The sequence below is a fragment of the Mycteria americana genome, chromosome 7, assembly GCF_035582795.1.
Source record: "Mycteria americana isolate JAX WOST 10 ecotype Jacksonville Zoo and Gardens chromosome 7, USCA_MyAme_1.0, whole genome shotgun sequence".
Taxonomy (NCBI): domain Eukaryota; kingdom Metazoa; phylum Chordata; class Aves; order Ciconiiformes; family Ciconiidae; genus Mycteria; species Mycteria americana.
The window spans coordinates 27024893-27050093 of record NC_134371.1 but is presented as its reverse complement, the minus strand read 5'-3'; the positions used below and the strand labels follow the sequence as shown (position 1 = coordinate 27050093).

Here is a 25201-nt window from a genome sequence, read left to right as displayed (position 1 = left end):
TTCTTCACCGAGAGGGTTATCAAGCATTGGAACAGACTGCCCAGGGAAGTGGTTGAGTCGCCATCCCTGGAGGTATTTAAAGGACGTTTGGATGAGGTACTTAGAGACATGGTGTAGTGATGGTTTTTGGCAGTGTTAGGTTTATGGTTGGACTCGATGATCTTAAAGGTCTTTTCCAACCTATATGATTCTGTGATTCTGTGATTCTGTGATAACACACTAGGAAAGATGAGGAAAGCTGCTTGTTTCCCATTTAAACACAATTTTATATATGTTATATATATATGCACAGCATATAATGTGCCTATTTTTCTTTTTATGACTTAGAAATAAAATAAATATAGTGGATTTTTACTGTGTACTTGCACTGATCATTGGATGTCTTAAAATATTTTGTTAGGCACAGCTTTGAAAAACTCAATAACTAGGCAGGTGCCAGCTGTGCAGCTCCATGATGCCAGGCAGTCATGTTCCTTATTGCCTCCTAAACTAGAGGGGCAGAAAAGGATGGCTCCAGAATTGAACTCCATGAAATTTACACTGGGACAAATGGAATTTAGCGTGATCAAGTGTCCTAGAAAAATTAACTCCTTTTACAACAACTCCTATTCTTTCCTTATTTGCAGCAAGGTTACATCACTGGCTTCAGCTAAAACATACCCAGCTTGGGCCAGTTAAAAGTGAAGTTGCATCAAACCCACTCTGTAAATACTACTGTCTCAAGAAGTCCAAGCAGATACAGAACCCATACCAAACAGTTTGCCATCCTCACAAATGTGCTGCCCTATATCTCATTAAAACACTTGTGAGAGAAGCGGCTCTTCAGTTACCAATGCACCAAAGCTGCTTGGACAGGCTTGCATAAAAGAAAAGTTATTTCCAAAACAAATATCAAAATACAGGTATTAAAACAGTGAGAAAAAGGCAGGGGTAACATTATCCTTCCTGATGCTGGAGTTCCCATGCTGGGATGACAATGGGATATTTTTTTGTGCCTCCTGAGAGCCAAAGTATGGGACAGGAAGGGGAATTCTACTGCCTTGCATGTGGTACGGGGTTACTTGGTGCTTGTGAGGTGCCTTTGGGGTCTGATCTCCACTGAGGACTCTGTGTACTTGCCATACAGACGCTGCCCACAGAGCACGACATAAAGTGTTCCTCTTTCTCCTTGAAACGGGAAAACAAAAAACAAGGAAACCACAGGTCAGCTTCTTATTCTTGAAGCAAACAGTTTGAATCGTTGCAAACAACTTCCCAGTTCCTCTTTCTTTGTTCCAAAATCAAAGACATTTCAGCAAAGGAAGAAGTGGGCATGCCTGCTGGAGAGTTAGGAGGGAAGAAGTGGTGATCAAGCAACTCTGTCATCATCCTGGGTTCTCATGCCCTATTATCATTTTACTTGAAGACTGTATCACTGTGCTCTTTCCCAAAAAGGATCAAGACTGCTCAATTCATTTTGTGATTTGGGCATGGAGAAGGCACAGTCTGCCCCCCCTTTACCTGGATGAGGAGGAGCAGCAAGGAGTCATTCAAAGTCAGGGAAAATAAATTCATTCCCAAACCTCAGAAATGGTGCTGGACTGCAAAAACTAACGCTAACTTTGCCCTTTTGTGCGGCATTTACTTCCTCTACAATCAAACCCCAAACCCCACTCTCAGAGATTTCCAGAATTGCTACAATCTTTTAATTTTCCAAGGAAAGGTAGAGCCAAAAGAAGAGCGGCAATACTAATCCCAGCTTCCACTTCAGTTACTTGTCTCCAGTTTCCAACAGACGGTTGCATCCTTCATTGACTAGCCTCTCTACAGATTCCCAGTTAGGTACGGGACAGTCACATGGCAGCATGGGATACAGAGAAGATAACAGGGCACTTCCCTTCTAAATCCCTTAAATATGCACTGCAGATGATGGACACTATAAAGCAGGGAGGAGGAGGAGGGGAAAAAACTACACGCTTAGATTATGCCACCTGAAGAACATTCCTGTATTGCATTGTTAACTGCTGGTCCTTGGTGTGATTTTGGTCCAGGCCAGTCAATGATCTCGCAAACAAATTTTGGGCATAGCTCAGGAATTAGCAAGGGCCTGCAATCACTGCCAACAGACAGTTTGCATGCAGTCACTCTGTTTTGAAGGGTGGCAAGAGTCGAACATTTAAAGACTTGGGCTGTTTCATTTCAATTTACTATAGTGCAAAAGAAAGATCTGGGAACTTGTAATTCACTGTTAGATACTTATCCTTAATAGTCTTACCAAGTTTCCATCTTTAGACCATGATTCGTTTAGGTCAGCTCTGAGGACCTTAACTCATGTCTAATGGAAAAAGCAGCATAGGGAGCAGGTCTGTCTACAGTGATGTCCTGCAAGAGACTTGTAGAATGACCCTTTTTTGAGGGTGAAGTTACAACTAGTAGCAAGAGAAACATTTGAAAGTAGGAGAGTAGCACTGAAAAATGAAATCGTGTAATACAGGTAAGGAGAGAAACAACCTTCAAGAGAAGACAGGGAGCAGCAACTCTTAATTCTCGACTGGCAGGTTACCCGCAGAAAAGATTATCAAGGTACCTCAGAAGGAATTACATGTCTGATTTCTGTTTAGCCTGGTAGGTTTATTTGGTTCAAATGGCACTTACTCAAACTAAATCCCAGGTCTGCATTTCTTGTTAACAGCCTAGCAACAACAGAGATAAATGTCTGTAACTGAGGAGTAGTCAGGACCAGACCCAAAGTTGTGAGATTCCTGCCAATTTAATTTGAGGTACCTTTGAAGCAGTTTGTGCCCTTGGGTTCCGAAAGGATGACTGACACCAGGAGAGAGTTCAGCAGAAGAATGTGAATGTTATCACAGCACTGGTGATGCCTTCTGTACATAGTTTGAACTGTTCATAGAGGACAGCATACAGAAAAGCTTCGGAACAATATGAGTCATTACATGCATATCTATACAGATAAACAGACTCATACAGCGGACGCTACAATTAATGCTGCAAATGCTTCATTTCAGTCCAGTCCACTCCACAGAACACACAAATCCCTGTGGAAAAGGCAGTGTGCTGCACGCCAAAGCAGACTGTGCTGGAGTTGAAAATGTTGCTCTATTTTGTTTCCACCGCCATGCTCCCATTCAGCAAACAGTGACTGTTCTCTTGAAATGTCAGTGTGTGGGGCAAAAGGCAACAGTTGGCAAACATATAGATATGCTGTCACCGCTTGATGGAAGCTCAAGCACCTTTCCAGAGTCCCTTGCCAACATAATTAAATTGTGTCATTATAGATTCTTTGGACAAGGTTTCTAATAAAGCATTTCCTGCCTCATTTCCTGCCAAAATTTAGAAATGCAAGTCAACATTCTGCAGTAATTCATACGTGCTTTGTGGCATGGCATAAAACTTTTCGTTCTTTTTTCTTTTTTTGCAGTAATGGTGCTGCTTAAGTCAAGGCAAGCGTTTAGCACTGGAATGACATAAACATAACTCCAACATCTGTTCTCTGAAGGAGAGGAAAATGAAACAAAAGAATAAGCCATGCTCTTTTACTCCACCCCTTCAAATTCCTCAATTGAATTAAAAAAGCAGGAATCTTTCTTGCTACTGAGAGCATCACTATCTCTTCCTTTACCCAAAAAACCCAATGAACACAAAACCAAATTCCTAAAGGCTGAAGGACACCTGTGTTGTTTCTTGCTGAGGATTGATTGCACAGGTAAATAGGTATCACAGCTGCTGAACCTGATCATGCTAAACTTTATGCCTACATACCATAAAACGACATGGCTAAAAAGCTTAGAAATTGGGCAGTGGTCTGCTCACGTACAGCAATTCTCATAAAGAAGATCAACCAGTGGCAAGAAGGTTTTTCCTCAAAGCCATTGTTCCAAGTCTGCTTTTTCAGAACCTCCGGCATGTGTGTGGTGCCTGTCAAAGCTTCCCACAATCTAAACCTCCCACATCTCTCTCTTCATGGAAAGAAAGTTGGATATGGACTAGTCAAAGTCAGGAAACAACCTGTCTGAGACCGCACCCTACAAATTAATTGAGTAACAGTGCAGCCTCACTGAACCCATGCAAAATTAAACCAGAAAAAGCCTGAAGGCAAATGGAGATTCCTGGCCAGTGAACTAAGGTACCTTCCAGTGTCCTCTTGCTGCCTTCCTTTTCTACCAGGATGCAATCAGATGCAGCACATAAACCCAAGCAGTGTTGCCACACAAGGCCAGACAAAGATTAATTGCACCAGAGCCTCTGTCTTGCTGCCCATGAAACCAATGGCTCTGAGCCACAAGTTTGCATGAACAGCCCACTGTTTTTTCTGTCAGAGACATGAGTCCTCTTTTGTCCACTCCAGATGAGATCAATACTACAACAGCACTCTTCAGCGCGACACCTGATCTCCCGACAGCTGGATGAGCCACAGCCCAGCTCTGAGCTCTCCCACTGCCACAAGAGATCTGAGGAGAGAGCTGGAAACGGAGTCCCTTAGTGCGCCTCTCCCGAGACCATGAACCACAACTGTTATCCATGCTTGAATTTCATTACTAAATTGTTGAAACTAAACCCAGGCTTTTCTCCTAAGTGGCTAAGAATCCTATGACAGGTTCACTTAGTTTTGTGGCTTCCAGCCAAATAAACCAATTCCATCTTTCTCAGGTTGAGAGTTAGCTGAGTGTCTGCATTCATAATTCTTTTTTTCCTGATATAAAGGAATAGAGATGAAGAGGGAAAGGGAGGTGGCACCAAATGGTTAAAAGAAAAAAAAAATTAAAAAAAATTGTAAAAGGATGTTTGCTCCAGTGTGTGAGACAAACAGTTAATGCATGGAGGCTCTGTACAACATTTGTAGCCGACCTCCTGACACTGTGATGGCACAGTTCTTATCTCTGGTAAAGACTGCTGCAGCAAGCAGAAGAAACAGCAAATACTTTTGACTCAAGAATATGGCAGAGAAGTTCACTAACCTTCCCCTCTGAGGCAGGCAACCAGCTGTAGTACTGTAGTTCCTCTCAATCCAAACACAACAGGTTTTACATTGTAATATTTGAAGGTATGTTATCATTTCAATTTATAGCATGCAAGTGACACCATGAAACCTGTGGGCATGTTTTTGTTGCACAGCAGGCGTGAAGCACCTTACCCATTTCCGCTGAGGGCGAAACACTGCACCTTACCATGGGAGAAGAGCAAGCACCAGGCAGGCTGAGCAGAGCAACCACCTGCCAGCAATCCACACCCTCACCTGGCAATAAGTTGTTAGCAGAGCCATACCCCTAATAGCTCGTACTTCAAAAACACCTCCCTTCTCCCAAACAAGGGGAACTCTAATTAAACAGGAACCAAAACTACAAAACTATACAAATGTTGAGAAAGCCGAACTCCATATTTAAAGCTCAGATCCATGTTTATTTCTGGTACCAGTGCCATGTCTCTTGCTGTCTTCCTGCCAACTGATACTGGAAAGCTGCTCCTGTCTCCTGGGCTAGCTTACAATTCACTGTCTTTATAAAAATTTCTTCAGAGCTGTATAGTGCCATTACAAAGGAAAGGAAAAATAAGAGCACCCAGTACCTGCCCAAGCTACTGAAGTGACTCCCACTGTGACTACATCCAAAAGCCTCACCATTTCAAAGGCCAGGTTTCTCCTACTCCCCCTTTTGTGTGCCTTTGAGGTGACTTTTCTAACTTGAGTAAGTTAAAGTTCAACATTTTTGGTCCTTGTGTCCAAGAACCACTTGGATACAAGTTTGGATATTCCTTGTATCACAGAACTAAAAGTGAGACGATTCATGGAGGTCAGGATTGCAGTTTTGATACTGCCCTAGATATGCTCCAACAGCAGTGACATACTCTGTACCTGTGTCCCATTCTACCATCACTATTTTCTTTACAAAGAGCAGAAGAGCACTCTGGCATGACAGAGAGGCTAGCTGATGAAATCAGAAATCATCAGAGGAAGCCTTACAACATCATGAATGACTTGGCCATTCACATATTTCGGTTCATCCATTTAATTCAATCTTACATGCTCAACTAAGACTGCAAAAGAAAGAGGGGTCTATTTAGTGCCATATAGATAGTTACATTTGTAGAGAGGACAGCTGTCGCCTAAGAGCAGCATTGAAAGTACTGACCAGATATGAGCTTTTAGCACATTAAGCATGTTCTGCATTGATCTAGTGACCTGGGGGCAAAAAGCTCTGGATATCTCCTTACAAGACCTCAAGGCACTGGTCCCACCTCCATTTCTATCCAAGTAGACCACTTAAAAGTACCACTTACGCTTATATTCCTCATCCCTCTCCTGTGACACCATCAGCTGTGTGCTGAACAGAATGAAGAACGAATTTCTCAAAACTTGCCTGTAGCTTTCCGCTACAGGCTTGGAGGTGTGATTTAAAAGCATGGCTTAGAAGCACGTGAACTTTTATAGAGTTTAAAGGGAGCTTAAACAGCTAGGCCTTTGTTTCAACTTCCATCATCAAGCGGGGGGGGGGGGGGGGGGGGAGATTATGTGACATGTAGTGTAGTTCTAGCTTTAGCTGTTAGTCACGTTTAAATTAGTTATAAATAGGAAGGGGGAAGAAAGGCCAATAACCAGAATGAATTGGTATAACCAGCTCCTACTCCGAGTTCCCTCACCACTATAAACACTTGCTTAATTATTTTCTGGAGCACAAGGCCTGTATTCTTAATTGCAGAAATCCACTAAGATTCAGAGTTCCTACTCACATGCAGTAACTGGATTTGTTTGAAGGGAGGACTGCTTGTGCTTTATCCTGTGGGAAGTTGTTAACGCCCAGTCATTTCCCCCTTGTATTCTCTCCTCACTGACCCCAGAGAGACCACTTCACATGAACGAGAGTTTTTCTTTTTGAGACAGGGATATTACAGCAGTATGCACTATACAATAAATCCTGAAGTATCCAAGAAGTTAATAGCTGACACCTTTGGAATTCACGAGCTCTGGTTCCAATCTACACTAGGTTTTTTTCTGCACAGATAAAAAAATTATTTTCAGAATAATTCAACATGTCATGGTTCATACAGATATAGCATCCTGCTTGAGTTTAATGCATCTATTATATCTTGGTTTGGTTTAAACTTTCACAAACATCCCAACACAAACATATTCCCATGAAAAGGAGTGAAGAGCCATATAAATTCCTCGGTATGTAAGTAATTCCACTGACTTCCATAAGAGAAAGCTGTTCTCAGATCCTTTCTGCACTAGGCAAGAGTCTCTAAATCTTTCTTACCCACAATAGTATAATTGACAAATATAACTGTTCTTTTTGTTCTCATGAGCAGTTATTTCCAGATTTGGGATTGGCCAGGCTTCAATCCAGAAAACAGACTTTTCATGACAATCCCCAAATAACTTCAGAAGTCAGGAAATATCCTAGTTAGGAAAGGGGTGGATTCATCCTGCCTGAAGTATTTGGCAGACCAAGCATCCCACATCTCCCAAATGTTCAAAGAATCCATCCTTCAATTGCTGCAAGATTTCCAGCTGGGTGTTACACTGACAACCAGTGCTTTATCATAGCTAACCGCTATCCACGCAGTATACAGGAGAAACTATTGATCATCTAGCAAGTTTTATAAACTGCAGTTGCACCCTTCCTATTGTGATTTATATTGTCATTATAGTCCAACTACACCTCAAGTGTCAAGTCCTCCCCCTCCAACACTAGCTAGAGCATAAGGAAGAAAATGTTCTCCTCCAGAAGGCCTTTTGAGAGAAAGCCTCAGGGGGAAGTTATTTCCAAATGGAAGTAGTCATGCTGTGGACAGTCTGCAGAAGATTTACTTCCGCATTTGTTTCAGGATATTTAGAAAATCTTTACTTATAGCATCTGATTGAGTGACAGGAAATCTTCTCACAGTTCCTTTGTTACACAGTCCAATCCAAGCTCACTCCTTCAGCAGATCCTGAGACAGGAAAGATCGTACTGTACAACCCTCCTTGTGGTGAGGCATAACCTACCACCATCCTAGTATAAGCACGTGGTTGAGCACTCAACATGCACATATTGTAATTCTAGATTTGGTGTCCTGGCATATCCCATGGCAAGCAGTTTAACCTTTGTCTCTGTTTCTGCATTTATAAAAAGAACACATAATATCCAAGCATGGTATAGTGATTAACAGTTATACTGTAGAGGAATTTGAAGAAGCAGAGTATGCACACATACACATCCCATCTATATGCTCTTCTAGAACAACAGCCCTTACATACCTTTGCTAGGCAACAGCTTTGTCATCTGTGGTTTCAAGACTGGAAAACTAACGGGATACAAACATTTCTCCATTTTTGTGCAGACAACCTATTTCAAAAGAGCTCCAAGGTAATACATGCAACAGATAATACAATAAAAAATAACTACTGTTAAAATACTTCAGGTCAGGTGGCAAGTAGCACTCTCCCTGGATACGAAAAGTAGGCAAAGTTCTCTGCTACCTTTTAGAGATGATGCCTGGGCTATTCACAAATACAAGCTGACATCCAGGTATAGCAAGAATCTTCCCTTTTTATGCACCAAAAGAGTTTGCTGCTGGTACTGCTTCCTTCACACGCTGTTGTCCTGGCCCAGTCACAAAGGAGAAGCTCTCTTCATGGCTTTGGTGACAGGTGGTGGGGAACAACGCATGGTTCCCCCAGGTGTCATGAGATAAGCAACCCCTGCAATTGAGAGCTCAACGGTTTGGGAGGAATATAAAATCTGTGCTGAACAGCTACAAAACCCAGCACCCCCCCACACGCATGTATCACCTTCCAGTTTAGCAACATAAAAGCTGGCTGTTCAAATAGCGTGCGTAACCCAGCCTTAGCATTGTCAAACAAACACAAAAACTTGCCTGAGCAAGCTGGGGCAGACAGCCGGGTTAAGAACAGTTTCTACTAGCTTCCCTGAAGTACTTACCAATATGGGCAACAATCCAGCTTTTGTAATACACAACTTCCACGCCCCTGGCTGGGTCTTTTGCTGGGATGGAAATAGGATGTACAATTTCCTACTGCTTTCCAGTTGGTGAAATCCTATTAAACAAAACCGTCTTCATCAACCAATTTCAAAGGTTCAGACAAAACAAGTGGATTTCTCCTGCTGACAGCTACTGTTCTAAGCACCGTTGAAACATTTCAGCTAACTACAGGAAAATTTCTTCCCAAGAACCGCTGGCATAAGCATAATCCAGAGAAATCTTCAGTAACATTTCTGAGAAAAGGAAGTTCAAGGAAGACCTGGCAGACACAAAGACCTGACTGACAGGCCCATGAAAGGGAAATGGCTTCAGCCCCTGTGTCCTGGTTTTGGCTAGGATAGAGTTAATTTTCTTCCTAGTAGCTGGCATGGTGCTGTGTTTTGGATTTTAGTATGAGAATAACGTTGATAACACACTGATGTTTTAGTTGTTGCTATGTAATGTTTACTCTAGTCAAGGACTTTTCAGCTTCCCATGCTCTGCCGGGTGCACAAGAAGCTGGGAGGGGCACAGCCAAGATAGTTGATCCAAACTGGCCAAAGGGCTATTCCATACCATATGACGTCATGCTCAGTATAGAAACTGGGGGGAGTTGGCTGGGGGGTAGCGATCGCTGCTTGGGGACTGGCTCGGCGTCGCTTGGGTGGTGAGTGGTTGTATCACTTGTTTTTTTTTCCCTGGGTTTTGTTCCTCTCACACTCTCTTGTTGTTTTCCTTCTCATTACAATTTATTATTATTTTTTTGTTGTTCCAATTATTAAACTGTTCTTATCTCAACCCACGAGTTTTCTTGCTTTTGCTCTTCTGATTCTCTCCGCCATCCCACCGGGGGACGGAGGGTGACCGAGCGGCTGCCTGGTACTTAACTGCCAACTGGGGCTAAACCACAACACCCTGCTTGAGCAAGCAGGGCAAAGCCAGCCACCTCCGGGCAGCAAGGATACGTGATTCTTTTCCCTCACACAACACCATGTTTGGCCATGCTGATCCACTCATTTACCACGCCACTAGCTTATCACGCAGGAACCTGTTTCCCGAACTGAGAAAACTGAAAGGAGTGTGTAAAACTTCCGTATCGCAGCCACTGCAAGTTAATCCATTTCAAAGCACTAATCCTGATTTTTGAGACCTCCCTTGAGCTTTGATTAGGCTTTCAGGGAAAGACACCTTTCTTCTTTAATGCACTGCTACATCACAGAAGCTACTATAAGCAGCATGTCACAGCATGGAAAACCTTCAAACTAGCTGAAGGCAAACCCACAACCTTTTCAGTTGTCTCAAGGCAGCTAACACACTGAGGAAAAAGTAAAAAAGTTACACAGAACTTGCCAAATTATTCTTCCAAGGAGTTGCATAAATCATATTATAAAAATATATTCTTAGCAGTTGCCAAAGATCTAAATATGTTTTACAGGACAAATGCCTTTAAAATTTACTAAGCTAGTTGTCTCACATACTATATTTATTCTCACTAGGCTTCTCAAGTATTTTTCTTCCATATTATTCCTTTATTATTCAGTATTATCAGTCCAGTGTTATTCCTTTAAACAATTATACACAGTTTCAGTGTCAAATCCTACAGAACTCCCAAAGTAAAGAAATTTGGTGGAAAGGCAGGCAAGAAATTCAAACTATGTCTTCACTAGGATCAAAGACTTTATGGTTATTTAACAAAAAGCTTTACTGGTAACTAACAGACCATCTAATACCTGAAAATACTAGTCAACACAAGGTATGTGTGGGTTGTTCTTTTTTCCTCATCCTCAGTTATGGACTGATTATCTCATTTTTCTTCTTGTAAAAGGAGCATCCCCAACCTCAGATGCTCCTTTTACAACCAGAAGTTAAGTACAATTCCTCCTGCCATTGAACAACTTTCTGATATTCCCTTTTTGGTGGGAGTCACATCAGTCCTCATGACATATGATCAAACCCAAGTTCACACTAATAGAATTGTGGTAGCTGTTTTTCAGTCCCTTCTTGACATACCCAAGTCACAAGTAAGAGATCACCTACAGCTAGCCCTCTCTTATTAGAAATAGTCAACAACAGGGTTATTTTGTTAAATCAAAACTCACGTATCATTCGGTGATCTTTGTTTTATCTTCTCAATATTTGAAGTTGGCGTTTTCTTAAAAAAAAGAAAATGACGCTCTCATACAAACTGCTAGCGCACTTGTCTGCTTGGAGCCTGACTGACTTCTGAACACTCAGGGTTGAAAATCGGTAACTGGCTATTAAAATGTAACTACTGAAAACAGTAATTAGCTAATTTTGAGTTTCTGTAATACATGTGTTTGCTATGTATGACTGGCTGCATAAACAGGTGTCAGCTTCATCCAAATTAGTAAAAGTCATGAAAACAACCCTTTCTCAGTAGTGTTAAGAGGCTCATCCTAAGACAGTAATACCTCACTCAAAAGATTTAAGTGTCTTGACTGTATTAAATTTGACTGTTGAGATTAACAGTTGTTTCTGATATTGGCATAGTTACATTTTGTAAGCCTAAAACTTTCTGACCTGTTAAAAAAGGGTCTCTTCAAGAATCAGAACAAAAAGAAAACCCAAATAAAAATCTCAAGACACAACCAGTGTTTGAAAATAGATGCATGGATTTTCTTTTCATATTGTGGAACACGTGGGGTTCACAGTGCTGGAGTACGACCACCCTCTCCATCATAACAAGTCTGCGAATTAAATATAGAAAGCACAGGACATTTTTGTAGTTACTTCCTGCCATGTTAGGCCTCAAGCTGCTAGTCTACTCAGCCTCAGAAACTCTCAAATGCATGCGAATGGTAAATGGACTACATTCACATCACGACTAAGAAAGGTGGAGGAAGGTGATCACACAGAGTTATGGGAAGAAACCTTGGTTAAAAAAAAAAAAGGCCAAAAACTAAGCACAAGTTTAAGTAAATGATTTCACCCTCTTCTGACTTACCCTAATTTAACAAAGCACATGATGTCTTCCAAGAGTATGAAGCATTCAAAGAGTAATGCATCCTATTAAACACATTTTCCCTTTCTAAGAAAATATAGCTGATTTCACTTCTTTATTAAGTGATTACTTTAGAAGCACCCAAAAAGTGATCAGATGGTTTAGAGCACATTGTAGGACTTTCTGGGCATAAGGGACTACTTTGACCATGGCTTGCACACCACACAGGATGAAGAGTCAAGTCATGGGCATCTAAACAAAGATGAAACAGCCTTCAAGTAAACTAAGCATACAACAGAGAAGGACCCTGGCATTTCAACTCCTGCTTCAGCACCACACATTTCTGAGGATGTCTAATCAAAATACCGATGCTAACCTTTTCCATTGATAATAGCATTCATCATGTGTATAACAGTGCAGGTCTATGAGCTCTCAGTCATGAACAATAACCAAGGAACTTTGCATTTCAACACAGGAAACTTCTCCCTTGATAAGCAGATTGGACATATTAGAAAGCATGACTGAATTTGCCTGAAAATTCTAGATGTGATGGAAGTGGGGACTACTGGCTGATTCGGAGTTCAAGTCCTACTTCCAGTAACTTATGAGAGTGAGAAGGATTAGGCAGTAAGACATCTCTAAAGTGAAAGAGGAAGATTTAATTTATCAAGCTCAGGAAGATAGTATTGAAGTAATCAAGGCACAAGAAGATGCCAGCCTGGAGGAAAGTGTTAGTTCAGGGAATGGAAAATAAAGGTTGTTCAGATACGATAAAGAAATAACACACTGCTCGGACAAAGCCTGTTTGCAAAGTACAAGAGAAAGTGCAGGATTAAATGCTGTGCCCAAATAATGGCTTGAATAAAGAAGGGCAATATTGAGTCATTAGTCTTTAGCATAATATCACATTTCAAAACCAAAGCTACTGTTAGCAACAGTAGGAATCCTGATACATGTAACACAATATGGTTGTTAAAAATACAGGACCTCACTACAATAATGGCTCAGTGTCCAGATGGAGACTGGTGTCAAGCCGTGTCCCTCAGGGGTCTGTATTGGGACCAGTACTATTTAATATCTTCATCAATAACACAGACAGTGGGATCGAGTGCACCCTCAGCAAGTTTGCAGAGAACACCAAGCTGAGTGGTGCAGTTGACATGCCTGAGGGACAGGATGCCATCCAGAGGGACCTGGACCAGCTGGTGAAGTGGGCCCATGTGAACCTCATGAGGTTCAACGAGGCCAAGTGCAAGGTCCTGCACCTGGGTTGGGGCAACCCCCAGTATCAATACAGGCTGGGGGATGAAGGGATTGAGAGCAGCCCTGTGGAGAGGGACTTGGGGGTACTGATGGATGAAAAGCTGGACATGAGCTGACAATGCACACTCGCAGCCCAGAAGGCCAACCGTATCCTGGGCTGCATCAAAAGAAGCGTGGCCAGCAGGTCACGGGAGGTGATTCTGCCCCTCTACTCCGCTCTCGTGAGACCCCACCTTGGAGTCCTGCGGTCAGCTCTGGGGTCCCCAGCACAGGAAAGGCATGGACCTGTTGGAGCGGGTCCACAGGAGGGCCACAAAAATGGTCAGAGGGCTGGAACACCTCTCCTCTGAAGAAAGGCTGAGAGAGTTGGGGTTGTTCAGCCTGGAGGAGAGAAGGCTCCAGGGAGACCTTATTGCAGCCTTTCAGCACTTAAAGGGGGCTTATAAGAAAGATGGGGACAGACTTTTTAGCAGGGTCTGTTGCAATAAGCCAAGGGGTAATGGTTTTAAACTAACAGAGGGTAGATTTAGACTGGATATAAGGAAGACATTTTTTACAATGAGGGTGGTGAAACACTGGACCAGGTTGCCCAGAGAGGTGGTAGATGCCCCATCCCTGGAAACATTCAAGGTCAGGTTGGACAGGGCTCTGAGCAACCTGATCTGGTTGAAGATGTTCTTGCTCATTGCAGGGGGGTTGGACTAGATGACCTTTAGAGGTCCCTTCCAACCCAAACCAGTCTATGATTCTATCAAACGAATGGTGAAGTCTTTGGCCAGATCTAAGGCTCTACTGGAGTCAGGCTACGTATACACTAGAAAGATGCTGCCATTTTAAAACATATATGGAAATCTCATCAAACAAATCAGAGGAAAACTTCAGGGCAAAAAAAGGCTCAAGATGATTTATTTTGGTTGTCTTGCAAATAATAACACCAACCACAACATTATAATCAGTGATGGAAACGCCACTCAGATGCTTGGAACAAGAAGTTCCAGTTTTGTCCCCCTAGAAAAGATGCTAAGGCATTTCCTTATCTGAAAGGGCTCCTATGCATATGTACTGGCTTTCCTGTACAGTACACAATGGATGAAGTATTCCCCTTAATGGGGGTTTTCATCTAAATGACCACTACTGTACTTGCTTCAGCAGCCAGGATAAATCTGTTCAATCTTCCTCCTTGCAGAACTACCCAAGTCATATCTGTCTTTTCTCTTTCAAAGACCTAAAAAAAGGTACAGGTGGCAAGAAAGAGAAGAGAAAGAGTCAAAGAACATAGGAAGGTAATCCTGTCTTTTATGATTTAAGGCATGTTAACAGAAGGGATGGTTGACTGATTATGATTATACTCTGCGATTCTTGTGCTCCTTGTTCTTTCCCCATCTCCACAAGGAAAGCAAAACCTGTCAGGAAACTGGTGAGTCAGCATGCTGCTGCTGTTTGTCTTAGCTATGAGGCATTGATTTTTTTTCCCCAGCGCTTTGATATAGGGTCACAGGTATCCTAACTAAAATCTTTACTGAGAGCAAGGGGGTCATGGCAGCAAGAGCTGTTAGTTTAAACAAAAAAGTCAATTCTATTTTTACAGTATTTGTTTGGACATTTAAATTTTCTGAGAGACCTGAGGGGAAAAAATACAAAGAAGACTTTTTTCCTTTAAGCTGCTTAAGGTAGAAAAGGAAAGAACAATGCATGCTCTTCACACAATCTTCTTTCAAAAGTCACTGAACATCTCCCTGTAATCAGGTATCCTATACATGTGTATGTCTAATTAACACAAGAACTAGAGTACCTCCCATATGTGGAAGGAATTTTTAGAAAGCAGCACTTCTACTTCTTTAGCACTTGTCCAGAAACCAGGCCCCTTGCAACATTTCTGAAATTAGACAATGAAAAGTCACCAGGCATTTTGAAACTCTAAGCAATGCTATTTGGCCAGAAAATTTTAAATCGTCTTGTTAGTACTTAAAGATTAACATTAACCAAAAAAGAAATTTGGTATATTTTAAAAACAAAAATGCAAAGGCAGCTCAGGAAGCTCAGAGGTCTCCCCCCTTGCGTAGAAGAGCTCCATAAAAGGAATGATAATATTTCAATCTGCAGTGAGGTGTAATCAAAGAATCTCTGCTTAATAAGCTGGAGATTAGTTATGAAGCTAAACACAGAGTCAGACCATAAAAAGTTAATTGCAAATCACTGTTTTCTTGTTTAAATTGGCAGGAAATTATGAAATATTTCCTCTATAAAAACATAGGTGAGCCATTATGTAGAATTTACCATTAACAGGGTGGAAGGAAGGGAAGTACAGAGCAAAGTAGTAATAACATGTTAAGAAATCAGTTGCTTCTGAAAGAGACAAAGTCACGGGGCAGGAAAGGTCTGTACATTAACATGTAAGTCTGAGATTTATGGTCAATGCCAGCTTTAAGACAGACCACTTAAGAGTTGTTTTAGGTTGTGAATGAATATAACATCAGGTGCTATTTACTATATACTTTTGTAAGAGGCTTTGGGATATACAGGTGAAAGAGCTATATAATTAGTACTGCTAAGAAATTCTGCAGTACTAAAGAACTGCTAAGAAGGTTACAGTTAGAGGTGGACAACAGGAGTTTCTTAAGCCTTTCTGCTTGCATCATCGGAACAGAGATGCCCCAGAATATTTCATATCTTTAGCTCTACTCAGCAGTTTGTAGGGATGAAGCAGCATTCAGTATAGTATATCATACTTCTGAGGCTAAGCACAGAAATGAGAATGGATGTATGCCATTTAATACAAGTAGAAACAACTAAACCTTATTAAGTATATGATGTGCTTTTTGTCTGATGACCTCTCTCTGCATGGACCTTTCCTGAAAACACTTTTTCCAGTCATGAGATATCTCAGGCTCCAATAGCCATGCATTGGTAAATAGCTCCTCCTTTGGCAGGAACACACAAGACTATCTGAAGCATCCTCTTCAGATCTGAAACTTGACATGCTACAGTACAGAGGTGTTTAAGTCTCTTTGTGTCTTTGTGGCAATAATCTCCAAAGGACTCTTCAGAGAGATTCTCAGGCTAGATTTTCAGCAGAGTACTCTGTTACGGAAATAGAAGGGTGAACAAAAATACATCAAACAGCGATTACAGAAACTGTGTCGCCTTGAATCTATAGTAGGGGTTATTTTTTCCTCATCAATTCTACTTTAATTCCTTTAGAAAAAGTAGAGGGGTTTTTTTGTTTTTAAGGTCAACCACCATTTCAGAAACAAGAGAATTTGTAATGTACTACTTTGGTTCTGTGTTCCTCCTGTGCTTCATATACTCTTTAAACACACTATCATTAACATCTTTGTTTAGGAAGACATTTGTTTCTGATGTTTAAGTATCGTTCCCTTCCATCCACATCAAGCAACGCTCCATCAAAAAATCTTGACTCGGCAGCTATCACAATTGTGATTATTAGGAACTAAAGACTATGCTTTATCTTTGCTTGACAAAGCACAATTTCAGTCAATAATGGAAAATTTCTCTCTACTCTAATGCTTTCTGGAAATACAAGCATAAACAAAGATAAGCTTTGTGGAGTTAGACTATGCCACTTTGGCTTTCTAAAGCAAACACAAGCCCAAGTGGTCACTGACAAAATATTACCTATTTAAAGCATTACTACCACAAATTTTGTAAAGTTCCTGCCAAATAACTGGAAATTTAAAATAAAGAGACACAAAGCAGCGACCTCGGTTCTATGACTGACTGAAGGCAATTGTCCATGCTGCTTTCCCACTTTTTGAGATTTACGAAAGCCATAACCTGTAAAAGACAGCAGGGTGTAGAGTAGGGAGACTCAGAACATTCGATACATTCGATAAGCCAGATATTCCTAACTGAATTTAAAATCAGGTGTGTTCTATCTGTACAGTCACTCTTCACTTCCAAGTCAAAGTAGCAAGAATACCACAGCCACAACCACAACCCCGTTGACTAATCTCTATCATTATTCTTCTGTGGCTCTGCTTGTTGCTGTTGTGACTAACATTCATGTTAGAAACATGTTGGCAAGGAGTCATCGAGGACTCTGATGAGAGCCGGAAGCGTGAGTATTGCGTACAAATATGACTCAGATAAGGCACATCAATTTCACCTATGAAATGAACTCACAAAGAAGTTTTCTTAAATAACTCCAGCCCTTCGTATCCTGAATTACTTTCTAGAAAACAGGTCCCAGGTTACACTCCTCCAATTTCTACAACAGGCAGCCAAAAGCTTCTGCTGACTGCTGAACAAACCCATTAAGTCTAACCCTGCAAATCAATGAAGGAAGAGGCCATAAGAGGAGGCTAATCTCTTCCTCCTTCCTAGAAGAAACAGATGGCCCAGAGGGAAGGCAGTACTGTAATAATCTCCAAGTTATAACATAATCTCCTCTAGCAGTGCTTTCTTAAGAGGTAGTATGACCTCTTCCAGTTCACATCCTTGTATCCAACTAAAGACCTTCACCATTCTCCTGCAGGAAGAGGCCTCAACACATACACAGGCATGCCCCGCCCAGTCACACCAAGTAAGTCTGCAGCTGTTCTATCAGGCAACATCAAATTCACATACTTGCAGATCACACGTTATTTTTCACCTAGAGCCCCTACAGCACTAATGAACTCCAATTTCTTAAATCACAGATTTCTTTCAAGATGTGACAAAGTTCATAAGGTGGCACTGCTCAAGATCACATTAGTTTGGAAGAGATATACGCACACTAAAATTGCTCAATGAGTGATAGAGAACAGGCCCTCTATTTGGCATTTCAAGCTGACAAAAGAGGACCGTTCAACAGAGCCTTGAAAACAGGGCATGGCATCAGTTTGACCAAGATGTTTCACACAAAATGTTACAAACTGTAATCTCTAAGTAATTAACCTCAAAAAATTTGCATGCACTTTTTTGCATGCACAGTGTGCTGGAATACAACAGCTGTGCATTTATAGTGGACCATTCCTTAAAGACTGTCCTTACCCTGGGACTATATCTCAAAGCATCCAGTTCAGTCATCAATAAAATTCAAGCCAGCTCTTTTAAAGTAATTATTTCTGAATTGGTGTGTGTGTGGGGGAAGGTGATTATCAAAGGTTTTACTCAGAATAGTATACATTTTTATTTGTAGAGTAGGAAAAGGGCAAAAAGGCAAAATCTAAGGTCCAGGTAAAGAGTGTTTGCAAACTTCTAAGCAGAAAAACAAAATCCTATGTTATCATGCAACTTTTGTTTAAAGATTAATGAAACAGCCAAATGCATAGTTTTGCAAAACCAGGTTAGTATAAGTATACACTCAAGCAGGGACATATCTAAGGACACATCCTTTTGCTTTGCCAACAAAAGAAAAAAAAATAGTAAGAGTAATTAAACCTGGTGTACTAGCCAAAAATCTTAAGCTCAGATAAATACAGTACCTCAAACTTAAGGCAGCTATTTGAAGAGTTCCATCTTCCAACTACTTTTAGTTACTATGTCAAATTCAAAGATTTTCACTACAAAACTATCCAGACCTTCAGAATTGTTTGGCTCTGAAAGACCAACCTGGCTTTATGGGTGAACACAACTGGGTGCAAAAGGTTTCATATCAGATTAACAGGCTTTAAAATACTCCACATGCTAAGGATTTGAGAGTAGAATCAGGCTACTGAAAATAGGTTTATATGGACACTTCCCCACCAGTTCTTAAGAAAAACTAGTCTGAGTTGAACCGGTGAGTAGAAAAAAAGCCCCTTGCTCCCCACAGGCAGGTATTTCACAACGCGCAGCACACACAGACCCACACAGAATGATAAGCCTAAGCTTTTAAAAAGTGCTAATATTATAAAAATGATTTGGTAAAGCCTTTCGTTCTCAAACAGTTGGTCTCTTGACAACGTGTCTCTGCAGCTCCTAAGCACACGTATAATAAAAACCTCATCAAGAGCAGATCTCTGCAAACGGACAGATATGTGGTTGGAAGCTGTGAAAGTTCACACTTCAGAAAAATCAAACTAACAAACTGCTGAGCCCTGTTAATTGTTTCTTTAAAAAAAAAAAGGCAACCCAAAACATAAGCTCTAAATAGCTTATCAGAGAGATTCTAAAACTTGGACTGATCTGCTTAAGGGCAGATTTTACTAACCTACCATACATTTCTTACATAAAAGTATGTTGATTACAATTTTTTTATTTCTAAAGCATATGAAATCTTGAGAAAGAATATTGAAATTGTACACATGCTTTTAAAATCACAAAGAAATACTTTTGTCTATTTTTTTGTCCATAGATGAACTCAGAAACCAAACTTCTATGACAGACTAGCACAGAAACACATACACAAAAAAGCCAAGACTAAGCTAGTGTCTTGAGGTGGCTCATTAAAAAAAAAAAATTTTTTAAAAAATCTACCTGGTGCTTGAAAGAGAATAACAGAAGGCAGAGCATGCATGTGAGCTGGGCGAGCACAGAGCCAGCAATGCCCTTCCAACACTCTACCAAGTACATGGGTTCTCCACAGCAACGGGCAGCTGGCACAAAATGTATTTTTACAGGAGCTGTATTGCCTTAAAATCCCCTCCATGTGAATAATGTGTCTTCAGGAAAATGCCAACTTAGATGCTCTCATTTTCATGAGACAGAAGAAACCAGCGGGATAGCAACACAGCCTAGGTTGTTTGGTTTTGTTTTTTTTTCTTTTTTTTTTTTTTTTTTTTTTTTTTGGAGAAGAGGTGGGAGAGGAAGCATATAGAATTCCTTCAGCATAATTTATTTGTTTTACTGTTCCTGCAGCACATTATATTAGAGTCAAGCTCATGCATGAAGTGTCCTACAAGGACAACTTCAGAACACCTAGCTCTGCTCTTGTGTTGGGAGCGCAGAAGAAGGATGCAGCCAGAAGGGCACTAAATCACATTTCCTCCAGGTGCTAACACGGGAACCTTTCCAACACCTCTAAGGGCTTTCACTCAGTCCTTCAACGGAGAAGATGGACAAGTTACTGGTGGATCACTTCTTAGATTTTTCTAATTCTGGAAGTCAAATTAAAGAACTGAGCTGACAGAAAAGTTTGGCTTTTTTTCAGATTCAACTGAAGAGATTAGATCTCTTGCAGTTGCAGGTGAGACAAATTTAAGGGAGCAGTTCACAGAAGCTGCTTAGCCTCTAGTTTCTGAAATATCATCGTGATGACTCAAAGCACGCATCCTAGTATTATCTGCTTTAAAAAAAAAAAGTATTTTCCAGCAGTCATTTATGCCTAACAGTACAAGGAATGAATAGGCCTCCATCCCCAAAATCTTGGAATTTGCCCTCTACTAAAGCCATGAAGAGAACTGCAGCTAAGTGACTTAAATGATAAACATAGCCAGCTTCAGAGTTCCTTGGAGTCCTAAGTTTTACAGCCCCCAAACAAATCAATCTCTTTCTTTTACTGGCTGTGTATAAAACATAACATTTGCTTCAAGAAGTGCTTGTCCAGAAGTCTTTTGAATACAAAACAGGGAAAGTCACTGGCAGGGGGGTGGGAGCGGGAGGGGGACGAGAACCAGTAGTTTGTTGGGTTTGGTTTTTGTGTTTTGTTTTTTTTTGTTTGGTTGGGTTTTTTTAAAGAGTGCTGACCCATTAGAGCTAAAACACCCCTCTCTAACTGCTTACTATATGAATGCAAAAGAAAGAAAGGAAGGAAGAAAGAAGAAGAAGAAGAAAAAAAATTGCAGTCTTTGGCAATCTAGGGCTCCTAATCATTAAGTCTAACACAGAACAGCAGAACAATAAAAAGAGCAATTGCATTGTAAATTTATGTACCATGCACGGGTTATGGAATGTAGTGCAATAGGGCACTGTGCAGTGATAAAACTGCATTCCTTACAAAGTTAACAGCTTTAAGCTCATGATTTGTACATGTGGGCAATACTGAATGACCTTCATGCTTTCCAACATTCACTAGAAGGCAGATTTATTTGTAATCACAAGTCAGCTGTTTTGTTTTGGGGGATAAACATAAAGTTGGAAGAACAAAGGTTTAAACTTTGCATTAAGTAGTAAATGCAGAGGCCAGTACATTAGCTTTAAAAGCTGAATTTGAAGACTGTACTCCAAAACCCAGAGTGGATAATATCAGAATCTGAGTGAACCCTGTCAAAATGGTTTACTGCTCCTTTTTCTTTTTTTTTTCTTTTGAAAGATAGATACTTTCATAGTTCAGTTTCATTATAAAACAGTAGCCTCTCTAGCATATGCCTTCTGTAAAAACATGTCCTGTTTCAACATAAGAGATCCAATGTTCACAATGGACAAATAGTTATATTGCTCTTAGTGTAACGGATACAAGACAAGACTATCCTTTTTCTAACAAAGAAAATCCATCAAATTTTTATTTTAAACAAGCATTGCCTGTCTCTTATTCCCAGTTTTCTTTGACATGAAATAAATAATAGTTTGGAGAAGGTGCCTACTGAACTGGACTGCAGTACAACAGAGCAGTATCCTAGGACAGTATTATTAAAATAACCAGCAGCTGTTCATTGCACCAAAACCATCCCCAGTATACAATGAACAGTAAATTCTGTTTTTTGTTTAACAGACCAAGGCGATAAACCTTAGATTATCTAAAACTGCCACATCATAGTTCTTACACTGCTGAAAACGAAGTTCTAATTTAGTTTTAAGGGAAGTAGAGAGACCACATTAAGCAGAACTATTTCTGGATATGCAGAGACATGAGGAAATGGGACAGGATTAATTATTTTTCCTGCACATCCAAAAATCAAGACAGTTAAGAAGCATATGTTTCCTGATGTTCCAAAACAAATGGCAAAGAAAATCTTATTTACAAGCGTTTGAGATGAGGCAATAGGCTTCTGGTTCTCAACTTCCTATGAGTTGCAGTAAAGAATTTAATTGCTACTTCACAACCTGAAGTGCCCTGTTCTCAGGTACCTATACAAAACAACAACCGCTAAGTAGGATGAGACAGTTAAATACCAAACACATAGCAGATTTTAGTGCAAAATTGCCAACGGAAGCACACAAAGGTCTTAGGCAATTCATAAAACTACACAGGTCTTTATGTAAGGTTAATGGTTTGCTAGCCAAGTGCCAAGGTTCACAAAACGGGTAATTGTTTGCTTCTTTTTTAAAATCAGATTTGAACTTTGTGCATTTTTCCTTCCAACACTTCACTAAAATCTCAACAGCAACCAGATGGGCTGAGGATATTTTACTTATAGGTGTTTTCAAGCACCTTATTAATAAAATAAGAGACCACACGAAAGCCTGAATACTCAGCCCTTTACATACATACTTCAGTTTGCTGCTCCTGGGTCAGGCAGCATGACAGCAATCTGAGCACAGTACTTGGATGACTAACACTGAAACGGGTTGAAAACAGCAGCAATCATGACAGAGGCAATAAAGAACGCCGGCAATCACACACAGCTCCAATGAAAGAAAAATAATTAAAAATCGCTTTTAAAAAACGCAGAGAAAAACAATTATTGTGCTAAAACATACTTTCTTAAAGGCCACTTTTCACTGAAGGGATTATGTATGGTATTAACAATTCGCATATAAATAAAGCATATGGCATAAGCAAATGTTAGCCTAAGATCTTGGACACCTTTAAGAATGAAACTTTAAGGCAAACAGATTACAAAGTGTCATAATAAAAACACCAATATGTCAAGGAAGGTGTGCGTGGTGTTAAAAAATAGGGGTCAATTAAAAAAACCTGTCTCCTGAAATGAAAGACACAAAGGTATATTCAGCTAAAAGAACATAATAATTTTTGGAGATCTTAATATAAGCCAGTGGCTTTACCAGAGTACTTCAAACCGAAAATTCCTCTGAAACTTATCATTTATAAAGAGACCAAGGTAGAGAAATAATGGGATAAGAGGACAGAAATACATTGGGTGTTCAACGGGGATGCACTGAGGGGTGCTTTAGGATGGCTCTCCCTCTCTCCTGGTGCAGCGATGAGGGAGACACAAGGAACATGTACAAGGTAGCTCCTTTCCCAAAAAGATTTCACCTCAGGTCTCCCATCAAGATAAACAGCAAGGAACACACGAAAGGGTATTTAAGGGATGTTTTCTGCAACGCGCAAAAAACTATCAGGTAGACCAAGCGGGTAAAACAAGGGAGTAAGTATGAGGTCTGGTGGTCTGCTGTGCCTCTCCTCAGGTGCACTGGAGAACAATTTCAGCTGGAGAAAAAGGGGCGCACAGGTTAGGGCAAAGCTGATTACAAGGCAAGCTTGAGACTAGAGTATGGTGTAACGGGTACTAAAAGGTGGCAAGTGAGGTCTGAGATAAAGACTACATGTTTAGAAAAGACAGCAAGTGGCACAAATACATAGGCTTGCTAAGGGGTCCACAGAGGCTGCTAGAGCACAAGAACACGGGCTGAGGGTGCAGCGTGCTAGGTACGTGGGAGGGAAAGAGCAGTATATTTGCCTGGGAATGCAGAGGGAAGGTGCAGGGCACAGCCCGGAGGACGGGAGGGAAGGACAGGTGAACCGGCTGAGGAAAGGTTCAGGGCAGGTTGGGGCACAGCACGTTAGCAGCACGCTGCAACGCACGGGGGGGGGGGGCTCAACAGTGGAAGGGCCCGGGCAGGCGGCGGGGTGCGCGGCCCGAGGGGCAGCGGGGAAGGGGGAGACGGCGGCGGGCCGGTACCTGGGCGTCTTGGCGGCGGCGTTCTCCCGGCGGTCCAGCACTCCGGGCACGCAGTTGGTGAGCTCGGTCCAGTCGGCGTGCAGCCCGCAGCTCCAGCCCGTGGAGAAGCGGGAGAAGAGCCAGGTCTCCCGGCGGTTGGGGCGGTAGCAGGTGCACTTCTTCTGCCCGGGCCGGCAGTCGCAGGGCACCTCCAGCCGCACGTTTTGCACCAGGTGGCGGCCGAAGGTGGTGCCGCCGGTCTTCTGGATGTGCAGGAAGACGATCACGTCCTCGCCCTTCATGTCGAAGGCGAGCTCCCGCTCCAGCTCCCGCACGGGGAAATAGTACTTCTTCACGTAGTGCGGGTCCGGCGTGGGGAAGAGGTCCAACTCCTCCGAATAGGAGCGGCCGCTGGGGGAACCCAGGCTCAGCCCCGGCCCCACGTACTGGTACAGGATAAGCATGAAGCACACCGAGACGGCCACGATCAGCAAGAACTTGCTGGTCCTCTCAACCATGGTCCTTCCCGCACGCTTCATGTGTCACCATCTCCCGGGGCTGCCAGCGCTGGGCAGACGGCGGCGGTGCCGGGGGGCGGGCGGCGGAACCTGGCGCCTGTGCCAGCCGCCTCCCCCCACTGCTCGCCGGAGCAGAGCCTCCCCGGGGGCGGCGGGCCGCTCCCTGGGTTACCTAGGCTCCCCGCTGTCCCCACCCGCCCCGCCGCGGGCAGCGCCGGGAGCGGGGCAGGGGCCGCCCGCAGCCAGCCGCGCCGGAGGGGCCGCGGCAGAGCGGCGAACTTGGAAGAGAAGGGCAGGAGGGGGGCGGAGAGGGACCGAAATGCGAAACCAGCCCCCTCCCGCCCTCCCCCCGCTTCAGGAAGCCAACCCCATCCCGCCGCCGCCTCCGCCGCGGCACTCCACCGTGCCCCAGCCCCAGCGGCACCGGCACGGCAGTGCCCGCCCCCGCCGCCGGCTGCGCACGGGCTCGGCTCGGCCGGGAGCGAGCGCTTCCTGCCCGCGCCGCCCCGCGCCCGGCATGCACAGCGCCGCCGCCGCCCGCGCCGCCCCGAGCCCGCCCGGCTGCGGGCACACACCGAGCGGCGGCGGCGGCGGGGTCGCGCTGCGCTCAGCTCTCAGCTCGGAGGCTCCGCCCGCAGCCGTTCCCGGCCTCGGCTCCCCGGCCCGGCGCGGAGCTGCGCCGCCGCCGGGAACGCTCCGCTCGCCGGCGTTCCCCCGGCCCCCGCAGGGCGGCCGCTTAAATCACTCGCACTGCGGAGCCGGGTGGGCTGCGAGGCGGCTGCGGCTCCCTGAAGCACTCCGCTCTCATCGCTTTCAGGGGCAGCCTTTAAATGCCACCTTTAAATCCCGAACAG

General features: G+C 42.7%; 1 protein-coding gene across 1 annotated transcript in view; it reads right to left on the bottom strand.

Moving 5' to 3' along the window:
- Positions 1-24900, bottom strand: part of HS6ST1 (heparan sulfate 6-O-sulfotransferase 1) — a 206913-nt gene extending 182013 nt beyond the window's left edge. The window contains exon 1 of the mRNA XM_075507471.1: positions 23851-24900. Coding sequence (XP_075363586.1) covers positions 23851-24368 — 518 coding nt within the window. The 5' untranslated portion in view covers positions 24369-24900. The remainder of the gene's footprint in view (positions 1-23850) is intronic.
- Positions 24901-25201: the final 301 nt, after the last annotated feature.